Source organism: Meleagris gallopavo, chromosome 8 (assembly GCF_000146605.3).
Source record: "Meleagris gallopavo isolate NT-WF06-2002-E0010 breed Aviagen turkey brand Nicholas breeding stock chromosome 8, Turkey_5.1, whole genome shotgun sequence".
NCBI lineage: Eukaryota > Metazoa > Chordata > Aves > Galliformes > Phasianidae > Meleagris > Meleagris gallopavo.
In genome coordinates, this window is record NC_015018.2 from 4,932,787 (window position 1) to 4,950,411 (window position 17,625).

The window sequence follows — 17,625 nt, forward strand, 5'->3', positions numbered from 1 at the left end:
GGGCTCGGGTGCATCGATAGCGGAGAAGGAGCGGTCCTCGACGGGACCCGCCGCTGCTGTGGCCCGTGGGGGCCTCGGGGAGGTGGCCGGGAGGCTCCTGCCTCTGCCGTCGTGTTATGCCGCAGCAACGCGCTCTGCACGCTTGTATTCCTGATAAGGCGAATTTTCCTCTTAGGTGTAGATTCCTGATAACTTTAAGCAGAGGCTCCCGATAACACCGAGAGCGAGGATCAGCAGACGGAGGCTGAGTGCAGTGCCCCGGTGACTTTCTATGATATACTAGAGGCTGCCTCCTAGGTCCAGCATGCACAGAGAACGGGAGCATTATCACCCAGGCTTAGAGCTATCTGCTAACACAGAGATCAGAGTGCCTTTTGTTGTGGATTTGAGCTGTTGCTCTGAGCTGCAGGGGACGGCCACCCGCTCCTCAGGCTGCCGGGACGCATAGCCGTCCTGCTAAGCTGCTCACCCTGGCCTTCCCGCTAAGCCAGCTGTAAATAAAAACAGCTGGGATTAATTTTATTTCTTTTTTTCTCCCTCATAACTTTGACAATGCACCTCACTACCATCCCAGTGAGCAACTTTGAAGTCAACTTGAATTTCTGCCGGATTTGCCCTTATGTCAGTTTCCTTGTTCAGTGTTAGGCAAATAGAGGATTGGGTGTGATGCTAAGCTGGGAGCTGTCAAACCAGAGACAAAGCCTCAGTTCATCCACACGACAAAGGAAAGCACAGTTCACTGAGCCAGCACCACTTAAGTGGGCCGGTTGTTAGCATTATTGTTCACAAAGAGACAGTATGAACCTAGGGTTGGTGAAATTTACTGCAGTATGACCAACAAAAAACATCAGGAGAGAAAGAACAGAAGTCCTAGTAAATAGCAGGATAGCAACAACATCTTTCCTCTAGGGTGAAACAGGGTCCCTGAAGACAAAATGGCTGCTCTGTGTGTGAATGCTACTGGGGAGCCGAGGCCAGCACACATGGGAGCAAACTTCCATCTTTCATGAGCTATAGGGCACATCCATTATTTGGAGTGCTTTGGACCAGAGTTGCTATGAGTTGAGCACAGTGCGATGCAATGAGACCGGTGTAGCACACAGGAGGGAGCAGAGCACCGCAGCGGGTTAATGTGGCTTTCTGATGAGGCAAATGGTCTCTTATCCGAGTTAAAATCCTGAGCAGATGACAGATCAACATGAGGTGGCTCGTTGCAGTGCCTCAGGGACACCTCTCAGCCTTACACAACCACTTCCCAGAGCACAGCCCCACTGGCAGCCAGCGCAGGACAGAGAGAGGATGGCAACAGCACGGAGCCTCGGTGGCAATGTATAGGTTGGAGATGTGCTGAGGCCACAGAACTGGAACAGCCAAGCCAGCTCTTCTGGACAGGAATAACACGCAACTCTCTCTGCCTACCCCTAACCAAAATGCTTCATTTTGCTTTCACACATTTCCTTTTTTTTTAAAAATAAACTAAATTGTATTTAAAAGCTGCTGTAGAAATGATTCAAGTGCTCTGAATTTGTAGTCCTGAAGGTTTCAGATAGGAAATATGACTATTTCCTACTTAGTCAACATATGCTTTCTATTTTGCATACTCACAGTGCAAAACAATTACAAAGGAACCTCTGTAACACACCAAGACCTGTCCATGCACACACACAACTCATTCTGCTTAAACCATACCACTGTAACTGAAGGACAGCTACTTGCTGTGTTCATACTGTGTCAAAAGAAGTGTGCTTCTCAGTATTCTTGTACAGAAAAGGCATAACAGGCATCTTTAACGTTGAGAACCACGATAAGGACAGTACCGCAAAGGCAGATGTGGAATTATCTGCTCTGTCACAGGTGAGTTCTGTGAGTTGGTGCAGGTTGAAGCCATCCTCCTGGATAAGTAGCTGCTATTTGAAAAAACTGAGTGGAGCAGCTGAAAGGCAGTGTGTGCCATCCTCGGTCCTCCTACAGCCAACCTGCCTGCCTAGGCACGCTCTTGGGGTCCCCCAGCCCAGAAGCTGTGCCCCAAAGCACCAACACCCCTTCAGTTTCCAGCCCCCACCACAGTCCTTTCTGCAGCCTCCACATCCTTAACACAGAGGTCACAGCACCTCACTGGGTCTGTGTAACTGTACAGTGATTAATACATTTAAAGGTCATGGGGCTTTCATTTAAAATGGCAGGGGGGAGGGGCATATAAGATCCATAGTTAACTGCATCCTTGCAGTTATCTGAGCTGGCAAAAGTACATTCACAGAGAAGTCTCCTATCTTTTCCAGTTGACATATAAAAGCAATACAAAGTGTACAGAACATGACACAGAGCACTGCAAAGTAAATCAGAGTGACAAAGTAAGCCATGCTGAGAAGGGACCATTTATGTGCATCAGATTGTTCTGGATAAATAAATTTATAGTGAAAGGGGACGAGCAGACCAACAGAGCAAACTCCATAGGGCTCACATTAGCCAGTTCTCAATGTTGTACTTCTCTTCAGTTTTGCATTCTGAGGCTTGTGCGTGCTTGCACAGGGAATACTTCCCATGTACATTTTTATTATAAATAATGGGTACTGACTGGACTTTAAATCTTCTCTGTTTCCAGAACTGAGGTGTGAGGCTCTGAGAGCCCCGGAGTGACTGCAATTTCAACAAAAAATTTCAAAGGAAATGCAGGAATGCCTGTTTTAGAAAAAGACATGCAGAAGAAGGAGAAAGATTCACGCAGTAAAGATGAGCCAGTAAGTGACTGTTTTGGGGAAAATAAAAAGGAAAAAAAACAAAGATAGGTTACTTTTAACAGCTGACAGTAAGATTGACACTGTACATTATAATAACTGCAAAGCAAACTCTGTTTTAGAGCTGTTTCCTTTATTCAGGGGAATATTAGTTATCCTGCAACAGTTTACTATCAGGAAGTAACAGTGGTTCTTCCCACGTCCACATGTACTATTCCTCCCCACATCCTGTGAGGAAAAGTAGTAAGTGAAAGGTTGCAATACAACAGATGTGCTACAATGCAGTCAGAAAAGGCTTATCATTATTTCTTAATTGTATAGAGCTATCAGACTATCATAACTCATTTGCAAGCTGGTTCAAAAGATGTCGGATGCGTACGTCTCTCATTAGTCATCTAAGCCCCTGAAGTTTAAAGCCTTTTTCCTAAGCAGAGCCATGAAATGTGCAACAGCCTTATCAGAAAGAAATGGCCAAATTCAGGTATTAAAAAGAAATGTGGCACATTTATTTCCTCTGACTGAGGAATGAGTGACAGAACAGATGCCCTGACTACGCATAGCTTGAAACTTGAAAAATTACCATCTTTCTATTCCTGAGACCCAGGCTAAGCTTGGATTTACACCCAAGTTAGAAACAGGTCATCTTATGACTCTTTTTATGAGTACCTGTAATCTTCAGTTTCTAGATAGGGAAAAGGTAGCTCAGCACTGACTTGCCGTGGAGGTCACAAGGCAGAGCTGGGACTTGAGCTCAGAGGACACCCACTCCCCTCCTCGTGCTTCTTTGGAGCATATGGGCCACCCTTCTCCCTCCCTGCATGCAATGGCACAGCAGTTAGCAGCTGGCCTTGCTCTGAGCAGCAGGTGGGACAAGGTGAGGCCCAGACATCCCTTCTAAATGAAATCATGCTGTGGTCCTGCAATCCCTTGAAAACCAAAACTTGCTTACGACCTTGGGATGGCACACCTGCAAACCTGGCAGACATAAAAGGATGCCTGAGAGCGGACCTGTGCCATCAGCACTGGTGTTTACCAGTTTTAGACAACAACCTCTGGACAACTGTTCTCAGCTCCTCTCCCCACCATTCCTCCTCCAGTGCCAGCAGGCCTGGTGCTGGAACTCAGCTCTTCAAAACGGATGGTGATCTTTCCTTTTTTCTCCTATCTCTCCATCTTTCTCATTCTTTCTGTTTCTCTCAATTTTCTCTTTTCATTCTGCTGCTCTTGTAGGTTTAAGTAATTGCAAGACTTATTTCAGTTTCTTAAGGCTGTATAGTTTAGTTGCATAGTTTAAGGTAGATGTCAAGTTAAGAATGCTATCTTCTAAAATCATACAGTTTAGCTGTGCAGCTAAGACATTTAATTGTTAGAATGTCAATATTTTGGGATAATTGTAGTTTATAGATTCTCACTAAAATTGATTGCATGCGGACTTCTGCATATAGTTTTACCTTAATCAGAATTAATAAGTAATTAATACAAGGGTATTCACAGATCTGGTCATTTCTTCTCTTCCCTAACAAGAATAGCGTGACAGGTCTATGCTAGTTATGAACAGAAAAGCACAGCTAAATGACATGTCACCCAGCTGAAAAGTTAACTGCCATGCCCATCTCCTTCAGGAATGATGCTTAGAACATCAGACCCTCCTACAATTTCCTGGCTTTCATGGATTACTTCAAGCTTGAATTTCCCACTGCCCCCAAATTCCTCTGGCTTTTAAATGACTAGTTACACTTCACTCAGTTAATTCTACATTAAATAATAATAATAATTTTTAAAAAATTCCTAGTTTCCTGGCCTATTAATGAAATGTTCATTGGCCAAAGGACTACTACAAAGGTAGCACCACTTCAGTATTTGTACAACTGTATACTATGTACTAAAATTCAGGTGCTTCATGACCTAGTGAAACTCCACTGAAGTCACACAATTACATTTGCAGTGATCAGGCATCTCAACTGCTACAACAGAATTAATGGATTCAAAGAGGGAGGCAATATATTTATCAACAACAGAACTGTCATAAGCTACGAAATGCAACAGCCCTAACCTAAGCCTCCAGCCTGTTCTATCCACTACTTGTGGGGAGGTGCAAGAGCCTATATGTACCACTGCTGGACCTCACTAGATTCCTGTACATTTCAAAAATGTGTGATACTGACTGCCGTAGGAGTCTGCAGGGCTGGGCAGACGTTGGTTTCAGCCCACAGATTCAGCCATTCTGGTACACACTGGCCTGACTCGGCAGATCTCTAAATCGGCCAGTCTAAATCATACACTACTGCAAAACACTGTTGTACCAGATCTGGCTGGGATGGAGTTAATTTTCTCCATAGCAGTTCATATGGTGCCATAATTTGTATTTGTAAGTAACTGCTGATAATACACCATTGTTTTTGGCTATTGCTGAGCAGTACTTGCACAGCATCAAAGCTTTCTCTTTTTTCCCACCTCTTCTCTTCAGCAAGTAGGCTGCAGGTAGGCAAGGTGCTGGGAAGGACTTAGCAGGCATAGCTGACCCAAACTGACCAAAGAGAGTTTGCACTGCATTGTATTACATGCAATATCATGCACAGCAGTTTGAGGGCTGATAGCTATTGCTTTGGAGACTGTAAGGGCATCGGTCCACTTGTGGGAGATAGTGAGTGATTGCCTGCATCTGTTTTTTCCCCTCTTTTCTCCACTTAATAAGCTGTCCTTGTTTCGACCCTAGAGTTTTCTCACTTCTGGTCTTCTTGTTATCTCCCTCTCCCACTCAGTTGAAGGGAGCAAGCAACTGGCTGGGGCCAACCCACTACAGCTGTGTACTTAATATTCACTCTGCCTATCTAGACAAGAACAAAACAGGACAGCTTAGGAACAAGTAGAATTACTTACTAGTTTGATTTTTTTTTAATGCTCAGGCAGTACCTAAACTTCCAGTCCCACCACTACAACAGACCTTACAGATGTACCTACGGTGCATGAAACACTTGGTGCCAGAAGAGCAATTTAGAAAGACCAAGAGCGTCGTGGAGCAGTTTGGAGTTGCAGGAGGCCTCGGGGAATCCTTGCAGCTAATCCTCGAGGAAAGAAGGGAGAAGACAACAAACTGGGTAGGCAAATGCAGATTAGAGAAATAATTGCTGTATTGGAAGTTTAGAAACCATTTGTGATGTTGTATGACGTTGTGTATGTGATCACTGCTTTCTTTTAACAGGTCTCTGCAAAACAGGGATCTCATCTGATTCTACCAAAGAGAATGAATATTTCAGACATATTAGGCTAAGGTTTGCAAGCAATGACAAAATCCACACCACTGTTACAGTTTCAGGTCAAGAGTTTGTTGAGATAATTGAGAATTATTGAGTCTCAGGATTCATGTGACAGTGCTACCTGTAGGAGTTATAGAATCACAAAATGGCCTGGGTTGAGGAGGACCACAATGATCATCTAGTTCCAACCCCCCTGCTATCTCCAGGGTCGCCTACCAGCAGACCAGGCTGCCCAGAGCCACATCCAGCCTGGCCTTGAATGCCTCCAGGGATGGGGCATCCACAACCTCCTTGGGCAATCTGTTCCAGAGTGTCACCACTCTCTGGGTGAAAAACTGCCTCCTAATATCTAACCTAAGCACTACATTACATCCTTTTTGGATGTTGCTAGCTTTTCTCCCCAGTAACAAGATTCAGAGTTTTTTAATCATATGAAAAATGAACTCTGATAGGGCTGTATAAAAAGCACCTTGTGAGTCCATCTAGCCATAGCCCACTCCAGTCAAACTATTCCAGAATGCAATACTTTAGGATAGGAATTACCCTTTTAAGTAAGACTGTTGTTTGACATTAGTTGTCACAGTGTATTATATGTAGTTACTCTGAAGTATTTTCTTTGTAAAATGTATACACACATACTTACATATAGCACAAAGGCAAGGCCAAGACCTCAGCCTTTAAGAATGTCTAGGTCTCTTCTTTGCAAGACAGGAAAATTAAACAAGCCATAGATAAAGGAGATTCCATCATTCCACAAAATTACAGTTTATCCTGCTTGCATTTACCATGTAAGAATATATAGGAAAAAGAACGTTTTTATTGAAGTCCTTCCATCCCAACAGGGAAAAAACACTCAGTGGTTCCATGGATTTGGTGACATCTTGCAGACTTGCTACTGCATCAATGAAATGTTGTTTTCCCTTAGCTCATCAGCTGTGTTACCCCGAGAAAACCTGACAAACTGTTTCTGTAGTCAAAAGTAAAGGCTGCAGTGCAGGCAGTGCTTTTAGTTTAAAAGCAGTGCTTAATATCTATTCTAGCTGTTTCCACAATCTGAGGGCTTCACCAAATACAGCCCAATATTTCATTTTCTTATTTGGATCATAGGACTCCATAGTTTTCTCAACTATATCAACTATTTCTGAAATGGCATTCCTGTTAACAACCAAGAGAGAACTGGTTATTTAACCACCTATAGAATAAAACTTACAGAAGGAAGATGTATAAGTATTTTCTGAAACATCTCAACCTTAAATACTACCTGTTAAAATTAAATATCTGATTCTTAAGATAATCTAAAAGCATTTTCACTTGCAATGTAACTTGTCAGGAGTACAGCTCTCGTCTGCTCTCCTGAAGGCTCCAGAGACTGTGGGGTAAGCATCTGTTCTAACAGCAATGAAATATCTCAGAGGAAAACTTTTCCAACTGATGCATGCATCTGTAATTATTTTTGCATAATTTCATTGTTATGTATAGTTACTGTATGCAAAATACGCCCACTAAACTCTGACAGACCGTTTCATCTTTTTGTTTAGGAAATCCTCCATGTTCCGTACAATGATTCTTTAAACCCTTCTCAAACATAAAGGCAGGCTGTGAACATCTGTTTTTAATAAAAATTGTTTAAAATGTTTATCTGTCTGGATCAAGCATTAGTAATTTGCATTTGTGTCAACGGACACAGAGGGAATTCTCCAGAGGCCCTGTTCACATGCCAGTATCTGCAGGGCCAAGCCATTAGGCTCTCCAAAATTCTTTTCTCAACTCTGTCCTGCATCAGGATGCTCTCTGATAGCTAACAACAGAGCATCTTGGTATTATTGACAAACATTACTGACAAACCTGGATGAATGCTTCCACCAAGTAAAATTCTGTCTGCCTCTTAAATTTATCCCAGTTGCTATTCAGGAGTTATAATGTTGTACTCGAATACATTTTTCTTGTAGAGAGAAGCAAACAACATACCTAAACCACCACAATAAGAGGCCTGTTTGCTCTTTAATGGAACACACTGTAAATTACCATTGATTGAAAAATAGGATTATGGAATTGCGGCTGATTTCAGCTGAGCTGAGGTCACAGAGCCCAGGCTGAAAATGCTCAGTGGCTCCATTAATCAGAGCCCATGCCTGACATTGGGTGCACCAGGTATCCACACCCTGACTGCCTCTCTACAGCTCACTGCCAGCTTTAAGGCTGTATGTCTCTTTCCTTCTAAGGCTGCGTGTCTCTTTCCCTCCCTCAGGTGTTTAACTACTGGCTGGATGACATGTACCTCAACAACCGGTTGGCTCTTCCAGTCAACTCCAGCCCAGCAATTATCTTTGCTCGTCAGAATTTCAAGGATGTAAATGACCAACTAAGGTAATGCGCTAAGACTTTGCAGCTTTTGCTAAATGAATATTTAAAATACACAGCTTTTGCAAAATGACAATCAACTTTCATTAAAAAATAAGGGCTGTAACCACTAGATGATTTCCCAGTAGAATTGGGTTTACTCATACTGAGATCCAGAAATAAATGTGTCAGTATTGTTATGTTTATTGCCTGGAAAAAAAAAAAGAAAAAAAAAAAAAAAGGAGGAGGAGGAAAAAAGGCATAGTATTTATCATCTTTTTAAAGAAATACTTGCAAGGTGCTTCATTGTATAATTCAAGTAAGCCATTTCTTGATAGGAACAAGAAATACTAATTTCTGATACGTATAAAGGAAAGCAATCTGTAACATGCCATCACTACAATACCTACCCACCTTGCAAATGGAAACTCTGGCGTTAAGTTGTCTCTGCCAGGTGCCCAAAAGGGCACCAGAAAGACAGGAGATCTAAGAACAAGAGTTCAGAAGTCATTCCTCCCCAGGAGCACGGCTTCTCTCCAGCCCATCTTTCCTGAGTTGTCTTTTCTCCTTTGAACTGTTATGGGAAATTACAGTGATTTCCAAAGGGAAAAGGTAGACAAGTAGCCAAGCACACACTATATCTCTCCAGGCACCCATAGAACACAATTCCATTTTTCAGCTTTTACCAAAACATTTTCTCCTTTTACACACTAAACCAGATCAAATCCATTTTCATATAGCACAATGTTCCTCTTTGCTTTTAGCACTCTCAAGCTGCTCATTACTTAAAGAATTAACTGCTTGTGAATTTATGCTATTATAAAACAGCCAGCACCCTGAAGACAATTTGTTATTTTCACATTTTGCAAAGACAGCCAGTATATCTCTTTACTTTAAACACAACTATAAATGCTTCCATTCATTACTGACCAAATTTATTGTGCACCCAGCTTTCTAAAAACTTCTGTTTTGCATTTTCTAATGCACATGCTTTAATGAGGAAATATTTTTCTCAGAGCTGCCCATTCACACAGCACAAACAGCAGCGTCAGGAAATAATACACCTGTCTACAGCACGGCAGAAAGAATATCTCCTTAGGAAAGGAAGTACTCTAATAAATTGGACAGCTTATGAGAATAGATATCGAAACCCACATTAAGGATTCTATTAGATATTCAGCCTCTGTTCCCGTTCTCTAAATAAATGCTTCCAGGCTTCCTACTCTGGTAATTTAACCATTTGAATGGACCATCTCTAGGATTTCATATTTCTCTTGACATTAATTCATTTAGGTTTGGCTGTAGGCAAGGGGCTTCTCTTGCCAAGCCAGAGGACTTTCTCCCTTGTGCTGTGTCATCAATCATTCAGGCTCTCCTCTGTCCCTCAGAAACAGTCCACTGTCACTGAATGACAAAAGTCTGATAGCAATTCTATCTGTTACTTGCAGGTTTGCTGCCAATCTTATTTCGGGCGTGCAGGACTATAAAGCTTTACTAGACAGGTAAGTAGCTTGGAAGGGGAGCTGCTGTTTGAGTATCTACAGGGCTTCTGATTCAAGGGTGCTCTAACATGCCCAAAGTCAGGCTGCTCCACACTTCTCCAACATTTGATAGGGCTGGGGCTCTGGCATGGCTGCTTCGGGGATTCTTTATGTCTTTCTGCTTTATTACTGCTTGGGGAAGGATGCTTTTTGATTCTTGGCAGTCATCGCTTGCGCAGCACAGCCCAAAGGGCACAGACAACCTGCCTAACAGAACTAGTGAGTGCACAGCAGGAGGGTTGTGCTCCCAAGGAGCAGCAGCAGAGCAGTGATACAGCCTGCACACCCTCCCCAGTACCGACCACCTGCTAGAATGCCATACCTGCTATGTACTGTGCTTTCCGTTCAGAACATCAGCCCCTCTCATCACCCTCAAAATAAAAGAAATAACACATCTCACCAGAAAAAGGAAGCCTCACCACAGACTGTTTGCTTCAGTATGTGACAAAAATTTAAAAGTTCCATATTCTATTGATGCTTTCTGTGTATAAACGCAGGATGAAAATCCATTATATTTTAAGTCATGAGGTAGCTTACAACAGCTTGTGACAACATGTTACATTTTTCAACCTCACTTACCGTGTTCCAAGTTCACTGCCTTCTGAAGAGCAGAAGTAGTAGAGAGCCAAGGACGACAGACACTGTCCTGTAAGTGGAGAAGGGATCATTTTCCTGACTGGAAATACAACAGGCCAACATGATATTCTACAACCACTGCTTTTTAGATGAGGAAAACAAAATCCGTACCTCAACAACATAGTTCTTATCTTGTATGAATCAGAAAAAAGAAAAAGAAGGGGAAAGGGTTGCTTGATTTTTCACTGCAGAAGTCTGACAACTACTCAGAAAGCATAGAAGAAGTACTTATTTAAGATGTGGTTTTGTCCAAGAGATGCAATGGAACCGCACAGACCACTGCAGATGTGTGATGAGGTACTACTGCATATTAATGTACTTCATTGCATCTTTATATAACAGCGTCTGTGATAAGAAGCCACTTTGCTCAACCAAAGAATAATTTACATTCTTATTATTCAAGTCATACTACTCAAGACCCAAAGACTCCTGCGATCAGATTTGCTTCCCTTAGATGAATAATCATTTAAGTTCTCAGTAGAGTATCCTCATGTTGTTAGTCGTGGTTGCTCATCAGCCCCTCTGTAAGATTATGAGGACACCATACTTGTAATATTTTTAGCTCCTTCTGGCTGTTAAGGACTTACACCAGTGAGTCTACTGCTAGCTTCTCGTGGGTCATTCTACACGTACAAGCACACAATCCCAAACCCAGGTGTCTAGCTTTAACAGTGCAGATATTCCACGCAATTGCCAGGATAAAGTATTTCAAAGCAAGCCTAACTTGCTCCCATAAGACAGTCATAAGATCTTAGACATCTCTTAAATCAGTATAAGATTTTTCAGCCTCATCAGCCAATGTCAATAATCCCTTTCTTAGCTGCTGCAAATACAGATTGTCTAATCTAAGTCTACCACACTAATTCGTTTTTGAGCATCATAAATGCTTTTTAAAACTCTTCAGTACTCATGCTAAATAGGAGATTTCTTCATTATACAAAGTGTGAGAGAAGTGGAACACTAATAAACCTATTTTTCTGCTGAGAAACAAAAATGTTAAGCAACTGTTCGAGGAAATTAAGTGATACAGAGACTTCAACAGCCAGGAACTGAAATGCATATCCCTGGTTTAGAACTGCAAAAGTTCTAAAAAAAGGCTGTCAAACAAGATAAAATAGCATGAGATGTTACACTGCACTAGCTGCTTGACCATAACCCTCCTCACGTGCTGCTTTCATAGAATCATAGAATTATAGAATGGCCTGGGTTGAAAAGGACCACAATGATCATCTGTTTTCAACCGCCCGCTATGTGCAGGGTCACCAACCACCAAACCAGGCTGCCCAGAGCCACATCCAGCCTAGCCTTGAATGCTTTGCTCTAGTCCCTCTCTGGCAGGCCTGAAGCTTTGTCTTCTTGCTGAGGGAAAACCTCTACATCACAACATCATCTTCCCCCGTGGTTTCTGCAGCCTCTCCTGAGTGGCAGCACCATTATTTCTTGATGCAGAGTCAGTGGAATATTTTACAATCCATAACTATAATTGTGATAACACTTTTTTTTTTTTCTTGCCACTAAAGAAGCCTTTTAGGAAGTGTGGTTTCCACATACTTTCCATTAAAAAAGGAATGGCTTTTCAGCATTTATTTCCCTATGGATGCGAGTAATGATTAGCACATAAGTGAGGCTCTCTGGAAAACAGATGTGACCTCTGCGTTGCCCCGTCATTTCTGTTCACCAGTTGTGGACCTGGGGGCTGAAGGTACACCTTCTCTCACATGCTCAGTGCAGGTCTGCTGCCACTTGCATTGAATTTCACCAGTACTTTTACTTTTTAAGGTGCTACATTTTTTTCCAGCTGTTCTGTTGCTGCTGGCTTCCTTCTGGTCAAGTTTCTGGGGTCCCTTCTTGGGAGGCTTCCATTGCAAAGCTGCTCCTGACCTGCCGTTTTTTTCCATTTGAACTAGATGATCATGCAACTGCCTAATGAATATGCATGAGGCTGCCAGGAATGATGCATTTAACTTTAGTATAGGAATTCATCTATTTCCCTTATACTGTAATCTTGTTTTATTATTCAATTTGTGTTATACCTGATCTAATTGTAACAGAACAAAGGACAGATTAGATTTCTTTTCCTTTCTGTCTCTCTCTCTCCCCTCTCCCCTCTTTTTCTCTGGCTTTGTTTTCCTCCTTCTCTCTCTCCAGCCATGCTTTACCTGTTGATTTTGCTCGTGGACAGCTGTCTGGTCAGCCTCTCTGTATGAAGCAATACTATGGACTCTTTTCTTCCTATCGTCTTCCAGGACATACCAAAGACACCCTTGTGGCCCAGAAAAGCTGTGTAATGCCAGAACCAGAGCACATCATTGTTGCTTGTAACAATCAGGTAAATGGGTGTTCTCTTTTAATACCTTTCTATTTTTCTTACTTTCTTTAAATTCACTCAAGAAGAGCTTAATCTAATTACTGTTCAGAAACACGATTAGCGTGCTATGTATGAGCTCTCTTCTTACCAAAGCCTCACTGTCAATATTTCCAAAAGATGCTTCTGCAGCATTTTTGTCCGTCCCGCATTATGTTTCAAGCACAGTGATGCAGAAAAGAGGAATGTGGCAGAATTCATTTGCTTTCTCACTGAAACAAAAATGTTTATTAAACAGAGAAGAAACCACAGAGGAAGAAAATCTTATTAGAATGCATTTGCTGGAAATGCTCTTCTTTTGACAGTCAAGTCTTGGCACACAATGCATGACATACATACCACCTGCTCTTGCAGGGGGGACTAAGCCATGCCTGCAGAAGTTAGCAGAGGAGCAGGCAGAAATACTAAAGCATTAGAGTGAGTCTGCCCCAACCAGTAAATCCCCTCTGGCTGCAGAGTACATTGCCTGGGCAGAGTACCATATAACTCAGCCAGTGTATAGTGCTGGAGCGTACTTTGCCTGCAGGCCCCCTTTGAATAAAGGGCTAGATCTTAGCAAGTCCCTTTCCCAGGAAGTCCTGTTCTTCACCTCAATAGGAAGTTCTCTAGGTTCATTTTAAACAAATAATATCATGCAAATTATTTACGTACTTTGTGGTTTTATCTCCTCAGGTGCTTTTTAGTTTATTCATACAGCAAATGTTTTGAGTCCAACACAATTGTGCAAGTCCCCTACAGCCACTGTTGTCAAAGCCCAGCAGTGCTGAGAAGTAACGTTTTTGTTCTCTGTGGTCCTCAGGCCTGGCTCTCCAGGCAGGACTTCAGCACATCAAGTGAAGGTCTTCACCCAGTGAAGGCAAAATGTCAGACAAGTAATGGTCCAACTCACCTGTGACTGTTCTTCTGACTTCTTTTTTGCAGTTTTTTGTTTTGGACGTTGTCATTAACTTCCGTCGTCTCAGTGAGGGAGATCTTTTCACTCAGTTACGAAAGATAGCCAAAATGGCAGAGAACGAAGAGGAAATGCTGCCTCCAATTGGCTTGCTGACGACAGATGGAAGAACAGAGTGGGCAGAGGCCAGGACGATCCTTATGAAAGGTTAGCAGCAGCAATCCCAGCTTTCTCTTCTTCATCTTCTTGCTCCTCTTCCTCCTCACCATCATTGCCTTTCTTTGCTGGGAGTGAACCTTACAGCAAATATAAGACTGAATGTGCAGCCTCACTGCTGAATTTTTCTGGCAGGAGGGATCTCAATACTTGTAGTCATTCAGATGGACGTTACAAGAAAAGCAGCAGATACGGTTTGACCTTGTGGCTGTGTACTTTTAAGTGTTACTCCATGTAAACAGCGCTCGCTTCATTCTCTGTTCTTCATCACATAAATTGCATTACATCTGATTTTGTGATTTGTCTCTTTCTTCGTAGCCATTATGTACCAATAGGAATGATGTACCCTCTTAGCTTTTGGCAACTCTTAGATATGTTTTATCTGTTCTAACAAAGGCATGTAAAAGTTGAGCAATTACTGAATCTAGCTGTTCACTCTCTTTGGTCAGTGGAGAAAGAGAAATTATCAAGACTGATTTACTCAAATCTTAAGTAAATATCTAAGAGAGGTGACAACAGTCATTTTTTGTGACTAGTTACCTCTCTCTTCCAACAATAGGCAACATTTAGCTGTCCTAGATGCTGGGCTTTGAAACATGAAAATAAACAATGGCGTCAGTCACTTCTATTGCTTTGCATGTTATGAATTTCACCTTGATGCCAAGTGACGTAAATGTTGTATTTTTGCTATTTTTTGTGACTTTGGTATTCATTTTTTGTGTGAAAAAATTTTAAACCGTTAGCCCCAATTTAGCAATGCTGTTGGAAAATTTTCTATTTCACCAATACCCTGGAATATATGAGAGCTGCCAATATTCTCAAAATAGTTTTTTTTAATCATCTCAAGAAGATCTTCCCTTTTCTTGTTCCCAGTTTCCTGTTCTTACAATGATGTTATCTATAGAACCATATACACCTACTCATAGATTAACAGTAGACATTACAGCTTAACAGTAGACACCAGATATAACAGTAATTCTCTGTAAGGCTACAAAGCCTAGAAATAATGAGAGGTTATTAAAATTCTCACTGATGAATGATACCAGAATACATAAACCACAAGATTCTTTGCCTTTCCTAAAATCCACATGGGAAACACAGATCTTATATCCCATAGTGCTCTCCTGATGCTGAATGTCAGTTTGCACCACAGTAGCTTAAAGAAAGGTAATGGAGAAAATATTATGACTTTTTTTTCCTAGTAAAATAACAAGCTCCCAACCCAGAGCAATTCACAGTGGAGGTCACTCCCTGCGCACATGAATGTTAGCGCTGATGAATTCTGGTGTGTGTGCACTCACAATTAAGAAAGCTCAGAAATATTACCTTGTTAGACAGTTGACTCAGAGGCAGCTTCTGTCTAATCTTCGTTAAAGCGATGAGACCCATTCTGTGAACAGGGAAATTAGATATTCAGAGCTGCAAAGTTTGACATAATTCATCAGAGCTAAAACGCATTTGTGTCCAAGAATCTCACCTCTTTGGATTGGCACTGGACATTATTCCTCCAAAGTGCTTAGCCATAATTTGATTCTCTGAGATTCTCATTTTCTTTTGAGCCCATTAATTCTGCACAGCCAGGCCCTGTCTAACTGTTTAGCTGCTGTTGTTGTCAAACCTCCTGCTAGCAGAGCTCTCACTATCAGGAGTTCCACACTTCTCTGTTCGCCCATTCAGCAGAACGTTTGCTTGCTGTACTTCCAAATACCAAGCAGAACAAAAAGGTCCAACTTATCTGAAAGAAATATCCCAAAGTGGCAGACATGGTGTGGTTAAGTCAACATCACAGGGGAGCTACACAACAATTAACTTAGAACCTTCAAAAACACCAGCCCCCATTGGTGCACTTCACCACATCTTACTCCTTCAAGAGCTGAAGAAATGTGCAGACATCATTCTGCTCCTGCCACTGTATGTGCAAATTCAGATTTGCATGCATTTTCCTGGCGGAGTCCAGCTCCTGATGACACATGAAATTGTTATCCAAGTAAAAGCCAGCCCCTCTATCTGCAAGCATTATTGCATCTTCTGCCTTTAAAGATGATAGCCATGATTTTGAACAAACAGCATTAAAACTCAAAACTACCTCCTCTCTTTTCTCCTCCTACTGCGTTCAATACTTAAATGTTTTGATATAAGGATACTGTGAATTACATAAAGGAAAAAACTGATTGTACGATTCAGAATTTTCTTCTAGATGTTCTTTCTAACCAGAGAATATTTCCTCAGGGTCATAGCTTCTCTGAGATCACAAGTGCTGACACATCATCAGTAGGGTGAATTAATGTGGAATTGAAGTCAGTGTCCAATTTCTTCATTTTACAACATTACGTATCCTAAAATCCTAAATCACAGGGATTCATTCATGGCAGAAATGGAGATTGGAGCTGATGATCCTTAAGGTCCCTTACAACCTAAGCCATTCTTTGATTCAAGCCATTCTGCGAAATTCATTTCATGTAATTTTAAAGAAGAACAGGATTTCCAGCTAGTTGTGGTCTCTCTAGAGATTGATTTATATTCTAATCAATAGATACATAAGATAGAATACCTAAGCTCTATTTTGGGTGGTTAAAAAGTAATCATCATTAAAGTTGTAACCACTGAATTCCACAGAAGTATTCCAGTGAAATATCGCCAGCTTCAACAAGCCTGTAGTAAGAGCCTTAGAAAATGAAAGCATTTAAAAAAACAACAACAACAACAACAACAAACAACCTTGCTTTCTTTAGATCATAAACACTTTCCCTTCATCATATGCCTGCTCATTTTATTCTCATGTCCATTTCTTGTTTCTAATTTCCACTCACTGCACATGTTGAGCCTGGGTTAAAAGACAACAGGCATCTTCCTTTTGCTTATATAGCGAGGACACTCTTTCCATTTCACACCTACCATTTTATCTCTTTTTACTGCTTTGCACTCACATCAAATAACTCATCCTTTGATTACAATGTACTTCTAGCAAGACAATAAAATTACTAGTTGTTATAACAAATACCAGACTTGCAGTCAGTGAACTCAATTTTGTGAGTCAGTGAATTCAACAGAGTAAATCCAGTGCCAAAAAGAGTAGTGATTTTTCACCCTTGTATTAATCCATTCTACTTTCTTTGTTACTTAGAACTGAAAAGTTGTCTACACAGACAGTAATTCTGTGAGGCAATTTCACTGTGCAGAAAGCAAAACAAAATGAGATTTTTAAAAATATTGTTATTTGTTTTTCACTAAGCTTATAATGTGATATGGGTTGCATCTTCAGGCTTTTTCTCCTCATATATATATGTGCTTATATATGTATATCCTGTATATATTTAAATATATATATTTAAAACAGGAGAAAGGAAGATTCCTGTATTTTAATGAAAGCCCAGGTAAACACTTAATCATTTATTTTCAGGGTGCGCTTTCAGGTAAAACAGTGAACACCTTCACACTTGCAGCTAAATAATGTTTGCAATCCATCATCATCTTAAAGGGGGGGAAAAAAAAAAAAAGACAAAAAAAAAAAAACCAAACAAAAACTAAGTAGAAACTTAGCTACGGTGCTTCTGGATTACTTGGCATTTCCCAAAATATTCATTTCAGTGATGAAATAAACCAACATAAGCAGCTAGAAAAAAAAACCCAGGTTCTGCAGTAG

General features: G+C 41.3%; 1 protein-coding gene across 1 annotated transcript in view; it reads left to right on the top strand.

Moving 5' to 3' along the window:
* Positions 1-2,605: 2,605 nt before the first annotated feature.
* Positions 2,606-17,625, top strand: part of CHAT (choline O-acetyltransferase) — a 32,979-nt gene continuing 17,959 nt past the window's right edge. The window contains exons 1-6 of the mRNA XM_003207817.3: positions 2,606-2,738; positions 5,642-5,833; positions 8,241-8,359; positions 9,781-9,834; positions 12,658-12,838; positions 13,796-13,973. Of these exons, the coding sequence (XP_003207865.2) occupies positions 2,676-2,738; positions 5,642-5,833; positions 8,241-8,359; positions 9,781-9,834; positions 12,658-12,838; positions 13,796-13,973 (787 nt within the window). The 5' untranslated portion in view covers positions 2,606-2,675. The remainder of the gene's footprint in view (positions 2,739-5,641; positions 5,834-8,240; positions 8,360-9,780; positions 9,835-12,657; positions 12,839-13,795; positions 13,974-17,625) is intronic.